The following is a 24,584-nucleotide window of genomic DNA, read 5'->3' on the forward strand; positions in this document are numbered from 1 at the left end:
CCCCCAATCACAGGGAAAGGAGCTGGAATCCACACTGTGTGAGAGCCCCCCAATCACAGGGAAAGGAGCTGGATTCTGGTCTGTGTGAGAGCCCCCCAATCACAGGGAAAGGAGCTGGAATCCACACTGTGTGTGAGCCCCCCAATCACAGGGAAAGGAGCTGGAATCCACACTGTGTGTGAGCCCCCCAATCACAGGGAAAGGAGCTGGAATCCACACTGTGTGAGAGCCCCCCAATCACAGGGAAAGGAGCTGGAATCTGGTCTGTGTGAGAGCCCCCCAATCACAGGGAAAGGAGCTGGAATCCACACTGTGTGAGAGCCCCCCAATCACAGGGAAAGGAGCTGGAATCCACACTGTGTGTGAGCCCCCCAATCACAGGGAAAGGAGCTGGAATCCACACTGTGTGAGAGCCCCCCAATCACAGGGAAAGGAGCTGGAATCCACACTGTGTGTGAGCCCCCCAATCACAGGGAAAGGAGCTGGAATCCACACTGTGTGAGAGCCCCCCAATCACAGGGAAAGGAGCTGGAATCTGGTCTGTGTGAGAGCCCCCCAATCACAGGGAAAGGAGCTGGAATCCGCACTGTGTGAGAGCCCCCCAATCACAGGGAAAGGAGCTGGAATCCACACTGTGTCTGAGAGACCCCAATCATAGGGATAGAGCCGGATACCACACTGTGTCTGAGAGACCCCAATCATAGAGATAGAGCCGGATACCACGCTGTGTCTGAGAGCCCCCCAATCATAGGGAGAGGGCCGGATACCACGCTGGGTCTGAGAGCCCCCCAATAACAGGGATAGAGCCGGATACCACGCTGTGTCTGAGAGCCCCCCAATCATAGGGATAGAGCCGGATACCACGCTGTGTCTGAGAGCCCCCCAATCATAGGGATAGAGGCGGATACCACGCTGTGTCTGAGAGCCCCCCAATCATAGGGATAGAGCCGGATACCACGCTGTGTCTGAGAGCCCCCCAATCATAGGAAGAGGGCCGGATACCACGCTGGGTCTGAGAGCCCCCCAATAACAGGGATAGAGCCGGATACCACGCTGTGTCTGAGAGACCCCAATCATAGAGAGAGAGCCGGATACCACGCTGTGTCTGAGAGCCCCCCAATCATAGGGATAGAGCCGGATACCACGCTGTGTCTGAGAGCCCCCCAATCATAGGGATAGAGCCGGATACCACGCTGTGTCTGAGAGCCCCCCAATCATAGGGAGAGGGCCGGATACCACGCTGTGTCTGAGAGCCCCCCAATCATAGGGATAGAGCCGGATACCACGCTGTGTCTGAGAGCCCCCCAATCATAGAGATAGAGCCGGGTACCACGCTGTGTCTGAGAGCCCCCCAATCATAGGGATAGAGGCGGATACCACGCTGTGTCTGAGAGCCCCCCAATCATAGAGATAGAGGCGGATACCACGCTGTGTCTGAGAGCCCCCCAATCATAGGGATAGAGGCGGATACCACGCTGTGTCTGAGAGCCCCCCAATCATAGAGATAGAGGCGGATACCACGCTGTGTCTGAGAGCCCCCCAATCATAGGGATAGAGCCGGATACCACGCTGTGTCTGAGAGCCCCCCAATCATAGGGATAGAGCCGGATACCACGCTGTGTCTGAGAGCCCCCCAATCATAGGGAGAGGGCCGGATACCACGCTGTGTCTGAGAGCCCCCCAATCATAGGGAGAGGGCCGGATACCACGCTGTGTCTGAGAGCCCCCCAATCATAGGGATAGAACCGGATACCACGCTGTGTCTGAGCCCCCCAATCATAGGGAGAGGGCCGGATACCACGCTGTGTCTGAGAGACCCCCAATCATAGGGATAGAGGCGGATACCACGCTGTGTCTGAGAGCCCCCCAATCATAGGGATAGAGGCGGATACCACGCTGTGTCTGAGAGCCCCCCAATCATAGAGATAGAGCCGGGTACCACGCTGTGTCTGAGAGCCCCCCAATCATAGGGATAGAACCGGATACCACGCTGTGTCTGAGAGCCCCCCAATCATAGGGATAAAGCCGGATACCACGCTGTGTCTGAGAGCCCCCCAATCATAGGGATAAAGCCGGATACCACACTGTATCTGAGAGCCCCCCAATCATAGGGATAGAGGCGGATACCACGCTGTGTCTGAGAGCCCCCCAATCATAGGGATAGAGGCGGATACCACGCTGTGTCTGAGAGCCCCCCAATCATAGAGATGGAGCCGGGTACCACGCTGTGTCTGAGAGCCCCCCAATCATAGGGATAGAGGCGGATACCACGCTGTGTCTGAGAGCCCCCCAATCATAGGGATAGAGGCGGATACCACGCTGTGTCTGAGAGCCCCCCAATCATAGAGATAGAGCCGGGTACCACGCTGTGTCTGAGAGTCCCCCAATCATAGGGATAGAGCCGGATACCACGCTGTGTCTGAGAGCCCCCCAATCATAGGGAGAGGGCCGGATACCACGCTGTGTCTGAGAGCCCCCCAATCATAGGGATAGAGGCGGATACCACGCTGTGTCTGAGAGCCCCCCAATCATAGGAATAGAGCCGGATACCACGCTGTGTCTGAGAGCCCCCCAATCATAGGGATAGAGCCGGATACCACGCTGTGTCTGAGAGCCCCCCAATCATAGGGATAGAGCCGGATACCACGCTGTGTCTGAGAGCCCCCCAATCATAGAGATAGAGCCGGATACCACGCTGTGTCTGAGCCCCCCCAATCATAGAGATAGAGCCGGATACCACGCTATGTCTGAGAGCCCCCCAATTATAGGGATAGAGGCGGATACCACGCTGTGTCTGAGAGCCCCCCAATCATAGGGATAGAGCCGGATACCACGCTGTGTCTGAGACCCCCCAATCATAGGGATAGAGCCGGATACCACGCTGTGTATGAGAGCCCCCAATCATAGGGATAGAGCCGGATACCACGCTGTGTCTGAGAGCCCCCCAATCATAGGGAGAGGGCCGGATACCACGCTGTGTCTGAGCCCCCCCAATCATAGAGATAGAGCCGGATACCGCGCTGTGTCTGAGAGCCCCCCAATCATAGGGAGAGGGCCGGATACCACGCTGTGTCTGAGAGCCCCCCAATCATAGGGAGAGGGCCGGATACCACGCTGTGTCTGAGAGCCCCCCAATCATAGGGAGAGGGCCGGATACCACGCTGTGTCTGAGAGCCCCCCAATCATAGGGAGAGGGCCGGATACCACGCTGTGTCTGAGAGCCCCCCAATCATAGGGATAGAGCCGGATACCACGCTGTGTATGAGAGCCCCCCAATCATAGGGATAGAGCCGGATACCACGCTGTGTATGAGAGCCCCCAATCATAGGGATAGAGCCGGATACCACGCTGTGTCTGAGCCCCCCCAATCATAGAGATAGAGCCGGATACCACGCTGTGTCTGAGAGCCCCCCAATCATAGGGATAGAGGCGGATACCACGCTGTGTCTGAGAGCCCCCCAATCATAGGGATAGAGGCGGATACCACGCTGTGTCTGAGAGCCCCCCAATCATAGAGATAGAGCCGGGTACCACGCCGTGTCTGAGGGCCCCCCAATCATAGGGAGAGGGCTGGATACCACGCTGTGTCTGAGAGCCCCCCAATCATAGGGATAGAGCCGGATACCACGCTGTGTCTGAGAGCCCCCCAATCATAGAGATAGAGCCGGATACCATGCTGTGTCTGAGAGCCCCCCAATCATAGAGATAGAGCCGGATACCACGCTGTGTCTGAGAGCCCCCCTATCATAGGGATAGAGGTGGATACCACGCTGTGTCTGAGAGCCCCCCAATCATAGGGATAGAGCCGGATACCACACTGTGTCTGAGAGCCCCCCAATCATAGGGATAGAGCCGGATACCACGCTGTGTCTGAGAGCCCCCCAATCATAGAGATAGAGCCGGGTACCACGCTGTGTCTGAGAGCCCCCCAATCATAGGGGAGGGGCTGGATACCACGCTGTGTCTGAGAGCCCCCCAATCATAGAGATAGAGCCGGATACCGCGCTGTGTCTGAGAGCCCCCCAATCATAGGGAGAGGGCCGGATACCACGCTGTGTCTGAGAGCCCCCCAATCATAGGGATAGAGGCGGATACCACGCTGTGTCTGAGAGCCCCCCAATCATAGGGATAGAGCCGGATACCACGCTGTGTCTGAGCCCCCCCAATCATAGAGATAGAGCCGGATACCACGCTATGTCTGAGAGCCCCCCAATTATAGGGATAGAGGCGGATACCACGCTGTGTCTGAGAGCCCCCCAATCATAGGGATAGAGCCGGATACCACGCTGTGTCTGAGACCCCCCAATCATAGGGATAGAGCCGGATACCACGCTGTGTATGAGAGCCCCCAATCATAGGGATAGAGCCGGATACCACGCTGTGTCTGAGAGCCCCCCAATCATAGGGAGAGGGCCGGATACCACGCTGTGTCTGAGCCCCCCCAATCATAGAGATAGAGCCGGATACCGCGCTGTGTCTGAGAGCCCCCCAATCATAGGGAGAGGGCCGGATACCACGCTGTGTCTGAGAGCCCCCCAATCATAGGGAGAGGGCCGGATACCACGCTGTGTATGAGAGCCCCCCAATCATAGGGATAGAGCCGGATACCACGCTGTGTATGAGAGCCCCCAATCATAGGGATAGAGCCGGATACCACGCTGTGTCTGAGCCCCCCCAATCATAGAGATAGAGCCGGATACCACGCTGTGTCTGAGAGCCCCCCAATCATAGGGATAGAGGCGGATACCACGCTGTGTCTGAGAGCCCCCCAATCATAGGGATAGAGGCGGATACCACGCTGTGTCTGAGAGCCCCCCAATCATAGAGATAGAGCCGGGTACCACGCCGTGTCTGAGGGCCCCCCAATCATAGGGAGAGGGCTGGATACCACGCTGTGTCTGAGAGCCCCCCAATCATAGGGATAGAGCCGGATACCACGCTGTGTCTGAGAGCCCCCCAATCATAGAGATAGAGCCGGATACCATGCTGTGTCTGAGAGCCCCCCAATCATAGAGATAGAGCCGGATACCACGCTGTGTCTGAGAGCCCCCCTATCATAGGGATAGAGGTGGATACCACGCTGTGTCTGAGAGCCCCCCAATCATAGGGATAGAGCCGGATACCACACTGTGTCTGAGAGCCCCCCAATCATAGAGATAGAGCCGGGTACCACGCTGTGTCTGAGAGCCCCCCAATCATAGGGGAGGGGCTGCCACGTCTGTTAGATCCAATCACTGACAACTCTATCACATGGTAATATCACTGCAAGTTATTTTCAGTCTTCTTAGATCTGCAGCTATTATTATAGTAATCCCCGATGATCCTGCCATTAAGGTCCTTATGTGGGCACTTCCTGTTATAGGGTGACAACGCTGTCCTGGTCTCTCATTTGTTCTCCTGAGTTGTCCCCCTGTGACATGGGCGTCTGATAGAGACGAGACCATTTCAGCACACATTCCACAGACTTGGTCCACTGTTGTCATCATCAGGAAGCCCACCCGGAGAAATGCCAGGCAGCCATTGCTGGGATGTATGGAGACAGGGCGTGGCTGTAGGAGATCTGCAGTGTCAGGACCCTGCTGTACTGTCTGGTAGGACTGCTTGATCACAGGAATCCTTCACACTTGTGTGTTTCAGTGGTGCTCAGGGGATTCTCTTTCTCTGGCCAGTGGAGGTATACCTCATTGTATGGATTCTGGGGGGGGTATATGGTGGGAGGACTGGGGGCAGGCGTCTTCTGTAGGTGCTCCATGGGGCGATGCGGGGTCCTCCTGCAGGAAAAGGTTAAATGAATTTCCAGCTTCGGGGACATCAATGAAACGTGCGTCCAGAAATAGGCGCTGTATAGATTGCCGTGCGTCTGGCGTACAAAAGCCTGTCAGCGTACCTTTGCGGCATCCCGAGGGGCTCTCAGCTTTTCCACAGTCCTGCCACACGTGTGGCTGTGCGCCCGGCCCGTGTCCGGCTCTGCGTGCTGCACCTTCTCCGCAACACGCAGGGCTGCTTCCACCGCCACCATTTCAGGTGCAGCCTGGGAATAGCAATCGCATGGAATGAATGTGTCTTATCATGCGATTCGCTGCGGCGCCATTTCGGAAGTAGACTTTGTCTGCAGTTTGTTGTCATTTCACAGACGGCACTAAAATCGCACCGCAAAACGCAAGAAGTCGTTGGGAAATCTTCAGAAAATGCGGCAAACAAAACGCACAATTTGAAATCACATCCAGTGTGAACCAATCCTAAGGCCGGGCTCACACTTTTCTGCCAATCCTAAGGCCAGGCTCACACTTTTCTGCCAATCCTAAGGCCGGGCTCACACTTTTCTGCCATGTCTAAGGCCGGGCTCACACTTTTCTGCCAATCCTAAGGCCGGGCTCACACTTTACTGCCAATCCTAAGGCCGGGCTCACACTTTTCTGCCAATCCTAAGGCCGGGCTCACACTTTACTGCCATGTCTAAGGCCGGGCTCACACTTTTCTGCCAATCCTAAGGCCCGGCTCACACTTTTCTGCCAATCCTAAGGCCGGGCTCACACTTTTCTGCCAATCCTAAGGCCCGGCTCACACTTTTCTGCCAATCCTAAGGCCGGGCTCACACTTTACTGCCATGTCTAAGGCCGAGCTCACACTTTTCTGCCAATCCTAAGGCCGAGCTCACACTTTTCTGCCAATCCTAAGGCCGGGCTCACACTTTACTGCCATGTCTAAGGCCGGGCTCACACTTTTCTGCCAATCCTAAGGCCGGGCTCACACTTTTCTGCCAATCCTAAGGCCGGGCTCACACTTTTCTGCCAATCCTAAGGCCAGGCTCACACTTTTCTGCCAATCCTAAGGCCGGGCTCACACTTTTCTGCCAATCCTAAGGCCCGGCTCACACTTTTCTGCCATGTCTAAGGCCGGGCTCACACTTTTCTGCCAATCCTAAGGCCCGGCTCACACTTTTCTGCCAATCCTAAGGCCGGGCTCACACTTTTCTGCCAATGCTAAGGCCGGGCTCACACTTTTCTGCCAATGCTAAGGCCGGGCTCACACTTTTCTGCCATGTCTAAGGCCGGGCTCACACTTTTCTGCCAATCCTAAGGCCGGGCTCACACTTTTCTGCCATGTCTAAGGCCGGGCTCACACTTTTCTGCCAAGTCTAAGGCCGGGCTCACACTTTTCTGCCAATCCTAAGGCCGGGCTCACACTTTTCTGCCAATCCTAAGGCCAGGCTCACACTTTTCTGCCAATCCTAAGGCCGGGCTCACACTTTTCTGCCAATCCTAAGGCCGGGCTCACACTTTTCTGCCAATCCTAAGGCCGGGCTCACACTTTTCTGCCAATCCTAAGGCCGGGCTCACACTTTTCTACCCCCGCTCTGCACTGACCTATCATAAGGCGCCATGCGTTGTCACAACACATCACACTGTTCACCTTCTTCGTGTCATAAATGGCAGTTCACTGAACTCTTAGAGGGCGTGGTGCCGCCCTGCGGGGGGTTCGAGCGCATCGACGTGCCGCGGTTTTATGCAGCGCACTGGTGTGGTGTGCGCAGAGAACGGTGCGCTCCTCGGGTCCATGCGTGGAGCCTGATCACATCATCTGGTGTCCCTGTACAGGAGAGATGGGGAGCTGGCCGTATTGTGCCCAGACACACACACTACAACCTGATTGTACAATCTGCTGTAGATTTACCATCACCATTGTGGCCATACATGGAGCTGCTGTTCAGCCGTGATGCTGACTGACACCCAATAATATGTCTACATTATGAAATGAGGGAGCAGCAAACATAGATGAGAGTCACGTGTGGTCTTCCAGGCAATAACGTGTCCATGTGCGTTGTCTCCGTCATCCCGTTGCATCAACCTGATTGTGTCATCTGTTTCATCTGTCAGATCACGCGTGTCCGGGAGGAATACGAGGCGAAGATCAGAGGACTGCTGCCGGCCGCCCTGAGAAAGGAATTAGAAGAGACGATCGGCTCCCTGAAACTGCAGGTATATGAGGAATGACAGGTGCCCTTTGCTGACTCGGCTCTTCCAGGTGTGCGTGTCGTGGCTCGCGTGGTGACGTCACATGTCCTCCGGTACTTTCCTGACCGCTGTCTCCTCTGACAGGTGAACCTTCTACAGAAGAGGACACAGGTGCTGCAGGAGGAACTGACGGTGCATCAAAGGAAAGGGTAAGAAGCTGCATTCCCCTGGGGTGGGGTCCTTAGGCCTGGGGTGGGGGGCCTGGAAAGCACCTTGTATTGTGGGAACAGGCTACATTCCTCTGCCAGAGGGGGTGTCGGGCCCCTAGAAAACACCTTTATTATGGGGATGGGCTGCATTCCCCCAGAGAAGGAGAGGCATAGGGGTGTCGGGCCCCTAGAATACACCTTGTATTGTGGGAACAGGCTACATTCCTCTGCCAGAGGGGGTGTCGGGCCCCTAGAAAACACCTTTATTATGGGGATGGGCTGCATTCCCCCAGAGAAGGAGAGGTATAGGGGTGTCGGGCCCCTAGAATACACCTTGTATTGTGGGAACAGGCTACATTCCTCTGCCAGAGGGGGTGTCGGGCCCCTAGAAAACACCTTTATTATGGGGATGGGCTGCATTCCCCCAGAGAAGGAGAGGTATAGGGGTGTCGGGCCCCTGGAAAACACCTTTATTATGGGAATGGGCTGCATTCCCCCAGAGAAGGAGAGGTATAGGGGTGTCGGGCCCCTAGAATACACCTTGTATTGTGGGAATGGGCTGCATTCCCCCAGAGAAGGAGAGATATAGGGGTGTCGGGCCCCTGGAAACACCTTTATTATAGGAATACACTGCATTCCCCCAGAAAGGGGGAAGGTATAGGAGTGATGGGCCCTTGGAAAGCACCTTTAGTATTGGCATGGTCTGAATTCCCCCAGAAAGGGGGAGGTATAGGGGTGTCGGGCCCCTAGAAAACACCTTTATTATGGGGATGGGCTGCATTCCCCCAGAGAAGGAGAGGTATAGGGGTGTCGGGCCCCTGGAAAACACCTTTATTATGGGAATGGGCTGCATTCCCCCAGAGAAGGAGAGGTATAGGGGTGTCGGGCCCCTGGAAAACACCTTTATTATGGGAATGGGCTGCATTCCCCCAGAGAAGGAGAGATATAGGGGTGTCGGGCCCCTGGAAACACCTTTATTATAGGAATACACTGCATTCCCCCAGAAAGGGGGAAGGTATAGGAGTGATGGGCCCTTGGAAAGCACCTTTAGTATTGGCATGGTCTGAATTCCCCCAGAAAGGGGGAGGTATAGGGGTGTCGGGCCCCTGCAAACACCTTTATTATTGGGATGGGCTGCAGTCCCCCAGAAAGGGGGAGGTATAGGGGTGTCGGGCCCCTGGAAACACCTTTATTATTGGGATGGGCTGCAGTCCCCCAGAAAGGGGGAGGTATAGGGGTGTCGGGCCCCTGGAAACACCTTTATTATTGGGATGGGCTGCAGTCCCCCAGAAAGGGGGAAGGTATAGGAGTGTCGGGCCCCTGGAAACACCTTTATTATTGGGATGGGCTGCAGTCCCCCAGAAAGGGGGAGGTATGGGGGTGTCGGGCCCCTGGAAGGCACCAGATGGAAATCCTTCACAGGCAGTTCTCCTGGCCCCTGTATGGGCCCAGCCATGACCGGATCCCTCTAGTTTATACATGGTTTGTATTGGGAGGTCGCACGACGATCGGTTTGTAGAGCATTTCATGTCATGTGATCTGATTGTAGTGTGTGTGATAGCGGGCAGACGTCTGTGATTGTTAGATTTGTGCCGGTGACCAGGGACGGCCTGACAACTCATGGGGCCCCCGGGCAATAGGGGATCATGGGGCCCCTGTGTCCTTGCCCAAACTCAAAAAATCCTATGAAAAAGGTACCAGGGGTATCTCATGGGGCCCCCTACTGACCCCGGGCCCTCGGGTAGTGCCCGAGTTTCCAAATGGTCAGTCCGCCCCTGGCGGTGACACCCTATACTCTGCTCCCTGTGGTTGTCAGGTACCCCGCTATAGAGAGTTCTGGGAGGGGGAGGGGATAGGAATGCACAGCAGGCAGATATAAAAGGGCATTTGCTTAGTTCTATCAATCCTGTGACATCACTTCCTGTAATGGAGGCCCCTGAGCCACAACTGTCACTGATCAGCGGCTGCAGCTGCTGATCCAGAAAAACTTTCAGTCTATCAAACAATGGCCTTCCATCAAGCAGGGATGGTCACACCGATAGACATTTGTTCAGTCTCTGGGGAAGCAGAACTGCACAGCTCCTCCTCCATCCAATCAGGAGGCTCTGATCTGAACACACGCAGAGGGTTGTCTGAGCGCCCAAAGCGGCTCGTCACTTCTCACCCAACCCTCACCAGGGCCATCAGTGATTCCTGAGTGTGGAAGGAACGCCACAAAGGTCACACCCAGGATGACTTTCACCAAACATTCTCTGCTGGGGAATCATTCACTGTCAGCATCAACATGGGGGAAGGCAGTTCCGGCACCTCCACATCTGAAGGGGTGCTGGAGGGCCTATTGGTGCTGGGCTCTGGGAGATCTATTGTTGCTGAGGGCACCTATTGTTCCTGGACAGGATCTGTTGTTGCTGAGGGGGGCTATATTGTTGCTGGGGTGGGGTCTGTTGTTGCTGGGGAGTCTATTGTTTCTGGACAGGATCTGTTGTTGCTAAGGTGGGGTCTGTTGTTGCTGGGGAGTCTATTGTTTCTGGCTAGGATCTGTTGTTGCTGAGAGGGGCTCTATTGTTGCTGGGGGAGTCTATTGTTTCTGGATGGAGTCTATTGTTTCTGGATAGGATCTGTTGTTGCTGAGGTGGGGCCTGTTGTTGCTGGGGAGTCTATTGTTTCTGGATAGGATCTGTTGTTGCTGGGGTGGGGTCTGTTGTTGCTGGGGAGTCTATTGTTTCTGGCTAGGATCTGTTGTTGCTGGGGTGGGGTCTGTTGTTGCTGGGGAGTCTATTGTTTCTGGACAGGATCTGTTGTTGCTGGGGTGGGGTCTGTTGTTGCTGGGGAGTCTATTGTTTCTGGACAGGATCTGTTGTTGCTGAGGGGGGCTATATTGTTGCTGGGGGAGTCTATTGTTTCTGGATGGAGCCTATTGTTTCTGGATGGAGCCTATTGTTTCTGGATAGGATCTGTTGTTGCTGAGGGGGGCTCTATTGTTGCTAGGGGGCTCTATTGTTGCTGGGGGGCTCTATTGTTGCATGCGGAATCTATTCATGCTGGGGGCATGGGTGCTCTTTGAATTTTCTGAATGAATACAAAGTGTTATCTGATTGGAGGAGGTGGGGCCGTGACATGAATGTGGAAGCTGTAGGGATGGTAGGCGATTCTGTGCACATTGCTCTGATCCTGACTGCAGCCGTGGGATCTGAGAGGGACTGTAGCTGCCGTGTGGGGGGTCCCCGGACCGGACTAGTGGCAGGTATGTGGAGTATACAGAACGATTTATTGTCATGATATAAATTCCATTCCAGACTGTGATCTCCATACAAGAGAGACGCTCATCAGGACCGACCGACCGACCGCACCCTGAGCCCTTTATATCCCATGTCATACACACTCTCTCATCTGATTGGCTGTTACATTCCTTGTGTCAGATGTCTCCTCCCCTCCCATGGGCCGTCTCCTGTTATCGCCATGGTTACACATTTTATATTTTTATATCTTTGTATCCAGTGCTGACCTAACATTAAATATTTATTTTCTACCATCTGAGTTTGTCATTTCTTCATCCCATCCCACACAGGCTAGGCCGAGGAGCTTACACTCTATGGAACGGATTGCTGCTTACTTCATGACCCGGTGCTGGTAGTGTACAGCCAGTGTGATCTATGGCAGCCAATCAGAAAGTGGGATCCATTAATGTCACCCCTGATTGGGTGCTTGGAGGTTTGTGTGCAGTGGGTAACCAGTAAGGGCCCCGCATGTCTTCTCTGTATATGGCGGCTGTGGGTGGGGAAGGGGGGGTGCGATTGGACTGTAGATGTTGGTCTCCATTGAAGACTTCATGGAGATGGAATGATGGCACTGTGCGAGCTCAGCATTGGTGTCAGTGGGAGGAATAGTGCCCCATCCTTGGTGTCAGTAGGAGGAATGGTGCCCCATCCTTGGTGTCAGTAGGAGGAATAGTGCCCCATCATTGGTGTCAGTGGGAGGAATAGTGCCCCATCCTTGGTGTCAGTAGGAGGAATGGTGCCCCATCCTTGGTGTCAGTGGGAGGAATAGTGCCCCATCATTGGTGTCAGTAGGAGGAATGGTGCCCCATCCTTGGTGTCAGTGGGAGGAATAGTGCCCCATCATTGGTGTCAGTGGGAGGAATAGTGCTCCCTCATTGGTGTCAGTGGGAGGAATAGTGCCCCATCATTGGTGTCAGTGGGAGGAATAGTGCCCCATCATTGGTGTCAGTGGGAGGAATAGTGCCCCATCATTGGTATCAGTGGGGGGAATAGTGTCCCATCATTGGTGTCAGTGGGAGGAATAGTGCCCCATCATTGGTGTCAGCGGGAGGAGTAGTGCCCCACCATTGGTGGGAGGAATAGTGTCCCATCATTGGTGTCAGTGGGAGGAATAGTGTCTCATCATTGGTATCAGTGGGAGGAATAGTGCCCCATCATTGGTGTCAGTGTCAGGAATAGTGTCCCATCACTGGTGTCAGTGGGAGGAATAGTGCCCCATCATTGGTGTCAGTGGGAGGAATAGTGCCCCATCATTGGTGTCAGTGGGAGGAATAGTGCCCCATCATTGGTGTCAGTGGGAGGAATAGTGTCCCATCATTGGTGTCAGCGGGAGGAGTAGTGCCCCACCATTGGTGTCAGTGGGAGGAATAGTGCCCCATCATTGGTGTCAGTGGGAGGAATAGTGCCCCATCATTGGTGTCAGCGGGAGGAGTAGTGCCCCACCATTGGTGGGAGGAATAGTGTCCCATCATTGGTGTCAGTGGGAGGAATAGTGCCCCATCATTGGTGTCAGTGGGAGGAATAGTGCCCCATCATTGGTGTCAGCGGGAGGAATAGTGCCCCACCATTGGTGTCAGTGGGAGGAATAGTGCCCCATCATTGGTGTCAGCGGGAGGAATAGTGCCCCATCATTGGTGTCAGTGGGAGGAATAGTGCCCCATTGTTGGTGTCAGTAGGAGGAATGGTGCCCCATCATTGGTGTCAGTAGGAGGAATGGTGCCCCATCATTGGTGTCAGTGAAAGGAATAGTGCCCCATTGTTGGTGTCAGTGGGAGGAATAGTGCCCCATCATTGGTGTCAGTAGGAGGAATGGTGCCCCATCATTGGTATCAGTGGGAGGAATAGTGCCCCATTGTTGGTGTCAGTGGGAGGAATAGTGCCCCATCATTGGTGTCAGTAGGAGGAATGGTGCCCCATCATTGGTGTCAGTGAAAGGAATAGTGCCCCATTGTTGGTGTCAGTGGGAGGAATAGTGCCCTATCATTAGTGTCAGTAGGAGGAATGGTGCCCCATCATTGGTGTCAGTAGGAGGAATGGTGCCCCATCATTGGTGTCAGTGAAAGGAATAGTGCCCCATCATTGGTGTCAGTGGGAGGAATGGTGCCCCATCATTGGTGTCAGTGGGAGGAATGGTGCCCCATCATTGGTGTCAGTGGGAGGAATGGTGCCCCATCATTGGTGTCAGTGGGAGGAATAGTGCCCCATCATTGGTGTCAGTGGGAGGAATTATACACCAAGAGTTGGTGTTAATGGAAGAGATGGTGCCTGAACATTGGTGTCAGTGGGAGGAAGTGTCATATCTGGATAAAAACATGCAAAGGGCCACGTGTGGCCCATGGGTCGCAGTTTGGAGCCCACGGCTCTACATCATTGTTTCCCAACCTTCGTCCTCAGGTCCCCTCATGTTTCCCTTCGATTCCCAGCCATTGACATTCATGTAAAGCACCTGTATGGAAATCCTATGAAGCAGGCCTTGTGGGGGTACTGGGGGGCTGAGGTTGGGGAGTATTGCTCCACATTGGTGGTCTGTGTATGGAATCTGCTGCCATTTTTCAGAGATATGACCACGTGGGCTCTAGGCGGACTCTGATAGGTGGCTCTTGTTTGCTGTGAAACATTTTATATTTCCGGTTCATTCTGCCATTGCCCATCCGCCCCATGTGACTGGGCTCTGTAGCTGGATCTGATTGGTTCCTTTAGTATTGCAGTTATTTCTTTGCCCTCTGTAGTGTCGTCTCCAATGGGTTGGAGATCGCTGGTGATGGCAGCAAATGGATTTTATCTTAGTTGTTCAACAAAGGTGTTGATTGCACTGTCTGTCACACAGGTCACCACTAGAGGGAGACCTATGATATATAAAGTACCGCCATGAAAAGGGATATGAACAGTAATGTGTCTCAGAAATCGCACGCTCCTTTCCCTTTAAGGGCGTCAGCTGTAGTCCCATCAATTTCCGATTGACACCCCCCCCCCCCTTCAGCTCCTCCACCGTTGTTCCCCTTTCTGTGCACTTTAATTGCGCTTCCAGCTCTCTTCCGGCGGGATTGAATAGTAAATGCTGACAATAGGGAGAGATCGCAGAAATGAAGGCCGTTGAGGCGGTTTTGCCTATTACCGAGTGGCGGAGGAGCGCGGCGGCTAAATCCAGGTAAGAGGCTCGGTTCTGCCGACAGCAGCAAAAAAAAAAAAAAAAAGGGAAGAAAACATCAATTATTGCATTTTGGGGGGAAAAGTTTGAGCCGACAAGGTCAACGGCGTTTGAAAAGACGAGCGTCTTCTGTACTTTGATATTTCCCGCAGAAAGGTCACCGCTTTTAAATCTTGCCATTAGGGAAAGGCAGATCTTTAAAGCTCCTATCAAAGGAATTCGCTCCTTTTTTTTGATACAAAATTGCAAGTTGCAGAAAGTGAAATGAGTCGATCGGTTTTAAGTCGGCTTGCAAAAACTTCCTTAAAATTAGACATGCTTTTGTGGCGGCGGATTCTTTGATACTATCAACTAAAGACAGACAGTCCGCTATTCAGTCCGCCATAAAAAGGGGCTAATGAGATAACTTTCTTCTGGCATTCAGAATTATTTTCAAAAAGCGCCTTTATAAGGAAGAGCATTAAGGAGGACGAGCGTTCCCTTCGATCTAGAACAATGCCGAATGAAAAGACATCCTTCCTCTGAAGATCTAGAGCGCCCATCTTGACGGAAGATGAAGGATTGACGGATTCTTGTGATCATTGGCCTCCCGGTTATCTCCTAATATTCACCGCAGCCCAGCTTATGGCGGCCACACACGTAGCAGTTAGTGATTGTCCAACCAACGAGACATTTGTTGATTCGTATATCGAACGTTGCAATTACTCCAATAGGGTTTTGCATTTTGTGGTCAGCTTCAAATATCAGTGGATCATTTATACAAGTATACAATCGGTTAAAGACGATCCCTGGATAATGATTGGTTCTCCAGCACATACACAGATGTTTATTAGACGTGATCAATAATGATGCAGCAGAGCCAGTCAAATGGAAAGTCGCCGCAATTTGCCCGTTCACTTGTATTGCCTCTGGTCATGTAGGGCTCATGAAGGGGGATCTTGTCATCTGGGTACCAGCTTTACCAGAACTGAAAATTTGGCCAACTTTCCCAGAACTAACTTTGTATGGCCAGCTTTCCCAGAACTAAGACTTTGGCCAGCTTTACCAGAACTGAAAATTTGGCCAGTTTTACCAGAACTAAGACTTTGGCCAGCTTTACCAGAACTAAGACTTTGGCCAGCTTTACCAGAACTAAGACTTTGGCCAGCTTTCCCAGAACTAAGACTTTGGCCAGCTTTACCAGAACTGAAAATTTGGCCAGTTTTACCAGAACTAAGACTTTGGCCAGCTTTACCAGAACTGAAAATTTGTATGGCCAGCTTTCCCAGAACTAAGACTTTGGCCAGCTTTACCAGAACTGAAAATTTGGCCAGCTTTACCAGAACTGAAAATCTGGCCAGTTTTACCAGAACTAAGACTTTGGCCAGCTTTACCAGAACTAAGACTTTGGCCAGCTTTACCAGAACTAAGACTTTGGCCAGCTTTACCAGAACTGAAAATTTGGCCAGTTTTACCAGAACTAAGACTTTGGCCAGCTTTACCAGAACTGAAAATTTGGCCAGCTTTACCAGAACTGAAAATTTGGCCAGTTTTACCAGAACTAAGACTTTGGCCAGCTTTACCAGAACTAAGACTTTGGCCAGCTTTACCAGAACTAAGACTTTGGCCAGCTTTACCAGAACTAAGACTTTGGCCAGCTTTACCAGAACTAAGACTTTGGCCAGCTTTACCAGAACTGAAAATTTGGCCAGTTTTACCAGAACTAAGACTTTGGCCAGCTTTACCAGAACTGAAAATTTGTATGGCCAGCTTTACCAGAACTGAACATTTGGCCAGCTTTACCAGAACTGAAAATTTGTTGGCCAGCTTTACCAGAACTGAAAATTTGGCCTGTTTTACCAGAACTAAGAATTTGTATGGCCAGCTTTGCCAGAACTAAGAATTTGTATGGCCAGCTTTGCCAGGTCTGAAGATTTTCCAACGATGGAGAAGAACCCCCCATGATCTGAAAACGGTGAGTTCTGGTGAAGCTGACCATACACGGGTAGATTTTCACACAGATTCATATGAACAATCTGGTCAGTACATTTGAGAATGCCATCAGAGACTTTACAAACATCCCGTGAAAGCACTCCAACAGGTCATTTGCTTTTGACATTTGATTTTGGAATGAATGGAATTCCCAGAATGAAAACATTCTTTCATCTTCAAATTTTATTCATTCGAGAAAAACTTTCCATCATTCTCCTTCAATTTTTTTTTCCGTCACTTTGGTCAAAAATGATTGTCAATTTTCCTCCGTTCCCTATTAGAAATGATATCCAGAATGAAAGGTTCTGAGGAGAGCTCTTGTGGTGTATGGCCGGCTGAAGAGCGTCTTCTCATGGTGGCTTCCATGGAATGGTTGGAGCAATGTGACACCATGTGACCGCAGACTCCACAGACAGACCGTTTGTGGTCCTTGGTGACCAGGAAAGTCAAACATTTCCATTAGGAAGGCTGGATTGGTGCTGTTGGCTGTCACATGGCCAGCTGTGTTTTCACTCTCCATCGTCTTATCTCCCGACCTGCAATTATAATCCTACAGTCAATATTTGCCTTCCTCTCACCTCTCCCTGCCGGTGACAACAAAGCCAGCACTTTCATCCTCATCCAGACCATGACATCACCATGTGTGAGGCATGCCAAGCACATAGACACCTGTAAAGTGCCCATTGTCTGGCTGTTCAGGGGGGGGCTGCAGAGGATGCTGGGAGTTTATATATTCAGAGAGCCTCATACACAGACAGATAAATGTTGCCGATGCAATTCGTTTGATGTAGCTTGAAGAATCGAGGCCAGCAAAGTGAATACAAGAGCTGGAGGAAGAATATTTTCTGGTAAGAGTTACCAGCCTGTTTTGGGAATCTCAAGTTATGTGCAGCAACGGTCGCAGCTGTACCCATACATTGATGTGTGTAGAAGATGGGACCCTGTGCAACCTACCTCTCGTGCTGCAGAGGAGGGGGAAACCTTGAACAAGGGAACACACTGGTTGCCTTTCCTGTATAGAAGATAGAACCCTGTGCAACCTACCTCTCGTGCTGCAGAGGAGGGGGAAACCTTGAACAAGGGAACACACTGGTTGCCTTTCCTGTATAGAAGATAGAACCCTGTGCAACCTACCTCTCATGCTGCAGAGGAGGGGGGAACCTGGAACAAGGGAACATTCTGGTTTCCTTTCCTGTATAGAAGATAGAACCCTGTGCAACCTACCTCTCATGCTGCAGAGGAGGGGGAAACCTTGAACAAGGGAACACACTGGTTGCCTTTCCTGTATAGAAGATAGAACCCTGTGCAACCTACCTCTCATGCTGCAGAGGAGGGGGGAACCTGGAACAAGGGAACACTCTGGTTTCCTTTCCTGTATAGAAGATAGGACCCTGTGCAACCTACCTCTCATGCTGCAGAGGAAGGGGGAACCTGGAACAAGGGAACACTCTGGTTTCCTTTCCTGTATAGAAGATAGGACCCTGTGCAACCTACCTCTCATGCTGCAGAGGAGGGGGGAACCTGGAACAAGGGAACATTCTGGTTTCCTTTCCTGTATAGAAGATAGGACCCTGTGCAACCTACCTCTCATGCTGCAGAGGAGGGGGGAACCTGGAACAAGGGAACACTCTGGTTTCCTTTCCTGTATAGAAGATAGGACCCTGTGCAACCTACTTCTCATGCTGCAGAGGAGGGGGGAACCTGGAACAAGGGAACACACTGGTTGCCTTTCCTGTATAGAAGATATAACCCTGTGCAACCTACCTCTCGTGCTGCAGAGGAGGGGGGAACCTGGAACAAGGGAACACTCTGGTTTCCTTTCCTCTATAGAAGATAGGACCCTGTGCAACCTACCTCTCATGCTGCAGAGGAGGGGGGAACTTGGAACAAGGGAACACACTGGTTGCCTTTCCTGTATAGAAAGTAGGACGCTGTGCAACCTACCTCTCAAGCTGCAGGGCCACATTAAGCTGAGAAGATGGCAGACCTGGACCCAGGGTACACAGTGGTTACCTTTCCCAGGCTCCGCTACAGGGCCATTTATAATATGAGTGTCCCGGCACCTCTAAAGGTGAACCGCATAAAGATGGCGGACGCCCATGGTGGAAATTGGAGTCACTGCGCTGACTGGCTGTAAATGAGAAATGTGTGGAGTGAAGCTCCTGCCAGCAGTGGAGTTGGCTTCCCCCTCTAGATGGGGAATTGTAGACTGATGGAGGTGGATTAATCCCCTGCTAGTCACTCACTCAGATTCTCCATGGCCGCTGTGACGAGATGTGAAGAGGGGCCACCGAGAGGGCGTCAGCCTGCTGCTGGGAGCGTGGGATACAGCGGCCCAGGCTGGATGGAGCACCAGCGGGGTACGTGAAATCCCTTTAACATTGTTCTTACTGCTCTATCTGTGCCTATTCCCAACTGCTGTCATCTCCTGGGGCTCCCAAGCTTTGTGTCAGTAGCCTGGTAACTGGCAGCCCTCTTTTCCCGCTGAAGATTTCCTGGGAATGGGCCCCAGTGTCTACTTCTAGAAGATAATCCCGGATCAGATCCATCAGGTTGCTGGTTAATAAGAAACTCTTGACGTTTCCTGCAGACCCCTCGTATTTCTGGTGTGCCTGGAACAGTCAAAGGGTGTCAGCCTGTAGACATCTGACCATCCCAAGGTGTGGAGCGCCATCGGTTCTTCACTTACAGTTTCATACAATGACAAAGCTGTGTTGGTGGACTTGTTGCCCCTACGTGAGTCTTTCTCTAGATAAACAACCTATAGATGAAAGTGTAAAGTGCAGCTAATCTCCTGCCCGGGGCCCCCCCGGAGGCCTGCAGGACATGCGTGGCCCATAAATGGCAATGTTTGATCTTCCAGCAGGTGAAAGCACCATTTCCACCTTCACTAAAACCCTTTGTGTCCATTGACACCACCCCACTAAAAGAAGGTTAATTTCTAACTATTAGTTACAAGGTTGGATCCTCGGTGTGCTCTGAACCCTCCAGGGGACCATGTTTAGAGCCAGTAAATCACAAGAGGCCGACAAAAGTAACACAATAGCACAAACTAACAATTTAAGTGTTAGCCAGCTGATAATTGCAGACAGCCACATGTCACTGGTGAAATGGCCAAGGTTTGAAGGGGTCACCCAGCATGACCCCGGGCCTGACCTCTCCAGAGAACATGAAAGGCTCTAATAGGTGGGGCTGGAGGCCTCTCAATCAGCTCTAAGCCCCAGGCCCTCCAACATTTGAAGTTGTGTTTACACTCTTCTGCTGATTGCTGCTGTTATGTAGATGGCCCTGGGCCTTGGGGCTGTCCAGCCACTGGTTAGCTGAGCTCTAGGAAGCTGCTTATACACCACATAAAAGAGATTGCTCCTTTTATAGACAGGAAAATAAATGATTTAATGTAGAATTGGGGCTTAGACCATGCAAATGGCATGACCTCCTCTGCAATGAATGGAGGACAGCACAATGGTGGGGTAAAGAGAAGCTTGGCATGAAGTACCAAGACTCAGTACCAAGAGGCAGCTACTAAAGCCCATAAAATACTGGGAAGTGTTACAAATAGTGATAGAAGTCTCGATGTACAGTACTACCTCTCTATATGTCACCTAGAAGACCTCATCCTACATACGATCATTGATGAGTGGTCCTATAGACATGTACAGGCATAGTACTACCTCTCTATATGTCACCTAGAAGACCTCATCCTACATACGATCATTGATGAGTGGTCCTATAGACATGTACAGGCATAGTACTACCTCTCTATATGTCACCTAGAAGACCTCATCCTACATACGATCATTGATGAGTGGTCCTATAGACATGTACAGGTATGGTACTACCTCTCTATATGTCACCTAGAAGACCTCATCCTACATACGATCATTGATGATTGGTCCTATAGACATGTACAGGCGTAGTACTACCTCTATATGTCATCTAGAAGACCTCATCCTACATACGATCATTGATGATTGGTCCTATACACATGTACAGGCATAGTACTACCTCTATGTGTCACCTAGAAGACCTCATCCTACATACGATCATTGATGATTGGTCCTATAGACATGTACAGGCATAGTACTACCTCTCTATATGTCACCTAGAAGACCTCATCCTACATACGATCATTGATGAGTGGTCCTATAGACATGTACAGGTATGGTACTACCTCTCTATATGTCACCTAGAAGACCTCATCCTACATACGATCATTGATGATTGGTCCTATAGACATGTACAGGCATAGTACTACCTCTCTATATGTCACCTAGAAGACCTCATCCTACATACGATCATTGATGATTGGTCCTATAGACATGTACAGGCATAGTACTACCTCTCTATATATCACCTAGAAGACCTCATCCTACATACGATCATTGATGATTGGTCCTATAGACATGTACAGGCATAGTACTACCTCTCTATATATCACCTAGAAGACCTCATCCTACATACGATCATTGATGAGTGGTCCTATAGACATGTACAGGTATGGTACTACCTCTCTATATGTCACCTAGAAGACCTCATCCTACATACGATCATTGATGATTGGTCCTATAGACATGTACAGGCGTAGTACTACCTCTATATGTCACCTAGAAGACCTCATCCTACATACGATCATTGATGATTGGTCCTATAGACATGTACAGGCATAGTACTACCTCTCTATATGTCACCTAGAAGACCTCATCCTACATACGATCATTGATGATTGGTCCTATAGACATGTACAGGTATGGTACTACCTCTCTATATGTCACCTAGAAGACCTCATCCTACATACGATCATTGATGATTGGTCCTATAGACATGTACAGGCGTAGTACTACCTCTCTATATGTCACCTAGAAGACCTCATCCTACATACGATCATTGATGATTGGTCCTATAGACATGTACAGGCGTAGTACTACCTCTATATGTCACCTAGAAGACCTCATCCTACATACGATCATTGATGATTGGTCCTATAGACATGTACAGGTATGGTACTACCTCTCTATATGTCACCTAGAAGACCTCATCCTACATACGATCATTGATGATTGGTCCTATAGACATGTACAGGCATAGTACTATCTCTCTATATATCACCTAGAAGACCTCATCCTACATACGATCATTGATGATTGGTCCTATAGACATGTACAGGCATAGTACTACCTCTCTATATGTCACCTAGAAGACCTCCTCCTACATACGATCATTGATGATTGGTCCTATAGACATGTGCAGGCATAGTACTACCTCTCTATATGTCACCTAGAAGACCTCCTCCTACATACGATCATTGATGATTGGTCCTATAGACATGTACAGGCGTAGTACTACCTCTATATGTCACCTAGAAGACCTCCTCCTACATACGATCATTGATGATTGGTCCTATAGACATGTACAGGCGTAGTACTACCTCTCTATATGTTACCTAGAAGACCTCCTCCTACATACGATCATTGATGATTGGTCCTATAGACATGTACAGGTGTGGTACTACCTCTCTATATGTCACCTAGAAGACCTCATCCTACATACGATCATTGATGATTGGTCCTATACACATGTACAGGCATAGTACTACCTCTATGTGTCACCTAGAAGACCTCCTCCTACATACGATCATTGATGATTGGTCCTATAGACATGTACAGGCGTAGTACTACCTCTCTATATGTCACCTAGAAGACCTCATCCTACATACGATCATTGATGATTGGTCCTATAGACATGTACAGGCATAGTACTACCTCTCTATATGTCACCTAGAAGACCTCCTCCTGCATACGATCATTGATGATTGGTCCTATAGACATGTACAGGCGTAGTACTACCTCTATATGTCACCTAGAAGACCTCCTCCTACATACGATCATTGATGATTGGTCCTATAGACATGTACAGGCATAGTACTACCTCACTATATGTCACCTAGAAGACCTCATCCTACATACGATCATTGATGATTGGTCCTATAGACATGTACAGGCATAGTACTACCTCACTATATGTCACCTAGAAGACCTCATCCTACATACGATCATTGATGATTGGTCCTATAGACATGTACAGGCGTAGTACTACCTCTCTACATGTCACCTAGAAGACCTCATCCTACATACGATCATTGATGATTGGTCTTATAGACATGTACAGGCGTAGTACTACCTCTATATGTCATCTAGAAGACCTCATCCTACATACGATCATTGATGATTGGTCCTATACACATGTACAGGCATAGTACTACCTCTATGTGTCACCTAGAAGACCTCATCCTACATACGATCATTGATGATTGGTCCTATACACATGTACAGGCATAGTACTACCTCTATGTGTCACCTAGAAGACCTCATCCTACATACGATCATTGATGATTGGTCCTATAGACATGTACAGGCGTAGTACTACCTCTCTATATGTCACCTAGAAGACCTCATCCTACATACGATCATTGATGATTGGTCCTATAGACATGTACAGGCGTAGTACTACCTCTCTATATGTCACCTAGAAGACCTCATCCTACATACGATCATTGATGATTGGTCCTATAGACATGTACAGGTATGGTACTACCTCTCTATATGTCACCTAGAAGACCTCCTCCTACATACGATCATTGATGATTGGTCCTATAGACATGTACAGGCGTAGTACTACCTCTCTATATGTCACCTAGAAGACCTCCTCCTGCATACGATCATTGATGATTGGTCCTATAGACATGTACAGGCGTAGTACTACCTCTCTATATGTCACCTAGAAGACCTCATCCTACATACGATCATTGATGATTGGTCCTATAGACATGTACAGGCGTAGTACTACCTCTATATGTCACCTAGAAGACCTCATCCTACATACGATCATTGATGATTGGTCCTATAGACATGTACAGGCATAGTACTACCTCTATATGTCACCTAGAAGACCTCATCCTACATACGATCATTGATGATTGGTCCTATAGACATGTACAGGTATGGTACTACCTCTCTATATGTCACCTAGAAGACCTCATCCTACATACGATCATTGATGATTGGTCCTATAGACATGTACAGGTATGGTACTACCTCTATATGTCACCTAGAAGACCTCATCCTACATACGATCATTGATGATTGGTCCTATAGACATGTACAGGCGTAGTACTACCTCTCTATATGTCACCTAGAAGACCTCATCCTACATACGATCATTGATGATTGGTCCTATAGACATGTACAGGCATAGTACTACCTCTCTATATGTCACCTAGAAGACCTCCTCCTGCATACGATCATTGATGATTGGTCCTATAGACATGTACAGGCGTAGTACTACCTCTATATGTCACCTAGAAGACCTCCTCCTACATACGATCATTGATGATTGGTCCTATAGACATGTACAGGCGTAGTACTACCTCACTATATGTCACCTAGAAGACCTCATCCTACATACGATCATTGATGATTGGTCCTATAGACATGTACAGGCATAGTACTACCTCACTATATGTCACCTAGAAGACCTCATCCTACATACGATCATTGATGATTGGTCCTATAGACATGTACAGGCGTAGTACTACCTCTCTACATGTCACCTAGAAGACCTCATCCTACATACGATCATTGATGATTGGTCCTATAGACATGTACAGGCGTAGTACTACCTCTATATGTCATCTAGAAGACCTCATCCTACATACGATCATTGATGATTGGTCCTATACACATGTACAGGCATAGTACTACCTCTATGTGTCACCTAGAAGACCTCATCCTACATACGATCATTGATGATTGGTCCTATAGACATGTACAGGCGTAGTACTACCTCTCTATATGTCACCTAGAAGACCTCATCCTACATACGATCATTGATGATTGGTCCTATAGACATGTACAGGCGTAGTACTACCTCTCTATATGTCACCTAGAAGACCTCCTCCTACATACGATCATTGATGATTGGTCCTATACACATGTACAGGCATAGTACTACCTCTATATGTCACCTA

The 24,584-nt window shown here is 50.3% G+C and overlaps 1 protein-coding gene across 1 annotated transcript in view; it reads left to right on the forward strand.

Annotated features, from left to right (window-relative positions):
* LOC149433181 (centrosomal protein of 112 kDa-like) overlaps positions 1-11,696 on the forward strand; it is a gene marked incomplete at its 5' end in the record, with an annotated part of 50,822 nt that extends 39,126 nt beyond the window's left edge. The window contains 3 exons of the mRNA XM_089664549.1: positions 7,878-7,979; positions 8,100-8,164; positions 11,461-11,696. Coding sequence (XP_089520675.1) covers positions 7,878-7,979; positions 8,100-8,164; positions 11,461-11,467 — 174 coding nt within the window. The remainder of the gene's footprint in view (positions 1-7,877; positions 7,980-8,099; positions 8,165-11,460) is intronic.
* Between the last annotated feature and the right edge of the window lie 12,888 nt (positions 11,697-24,584).

This window comes from Staurois parvus, unplaced genomic scaffold (genome assembly GCF_062004578.1).
Source record: "Staurois parvus isolate SC_StPar_1 unplaced genomic scaffold, SC_StPar_1.0 ptg001941l, whole genome shotgun sequence".
NCBI lineage: Eukaryota > Metazoa > Chordata > Amphibia > Anura > Ranidae > Staurois > Staurois parvus.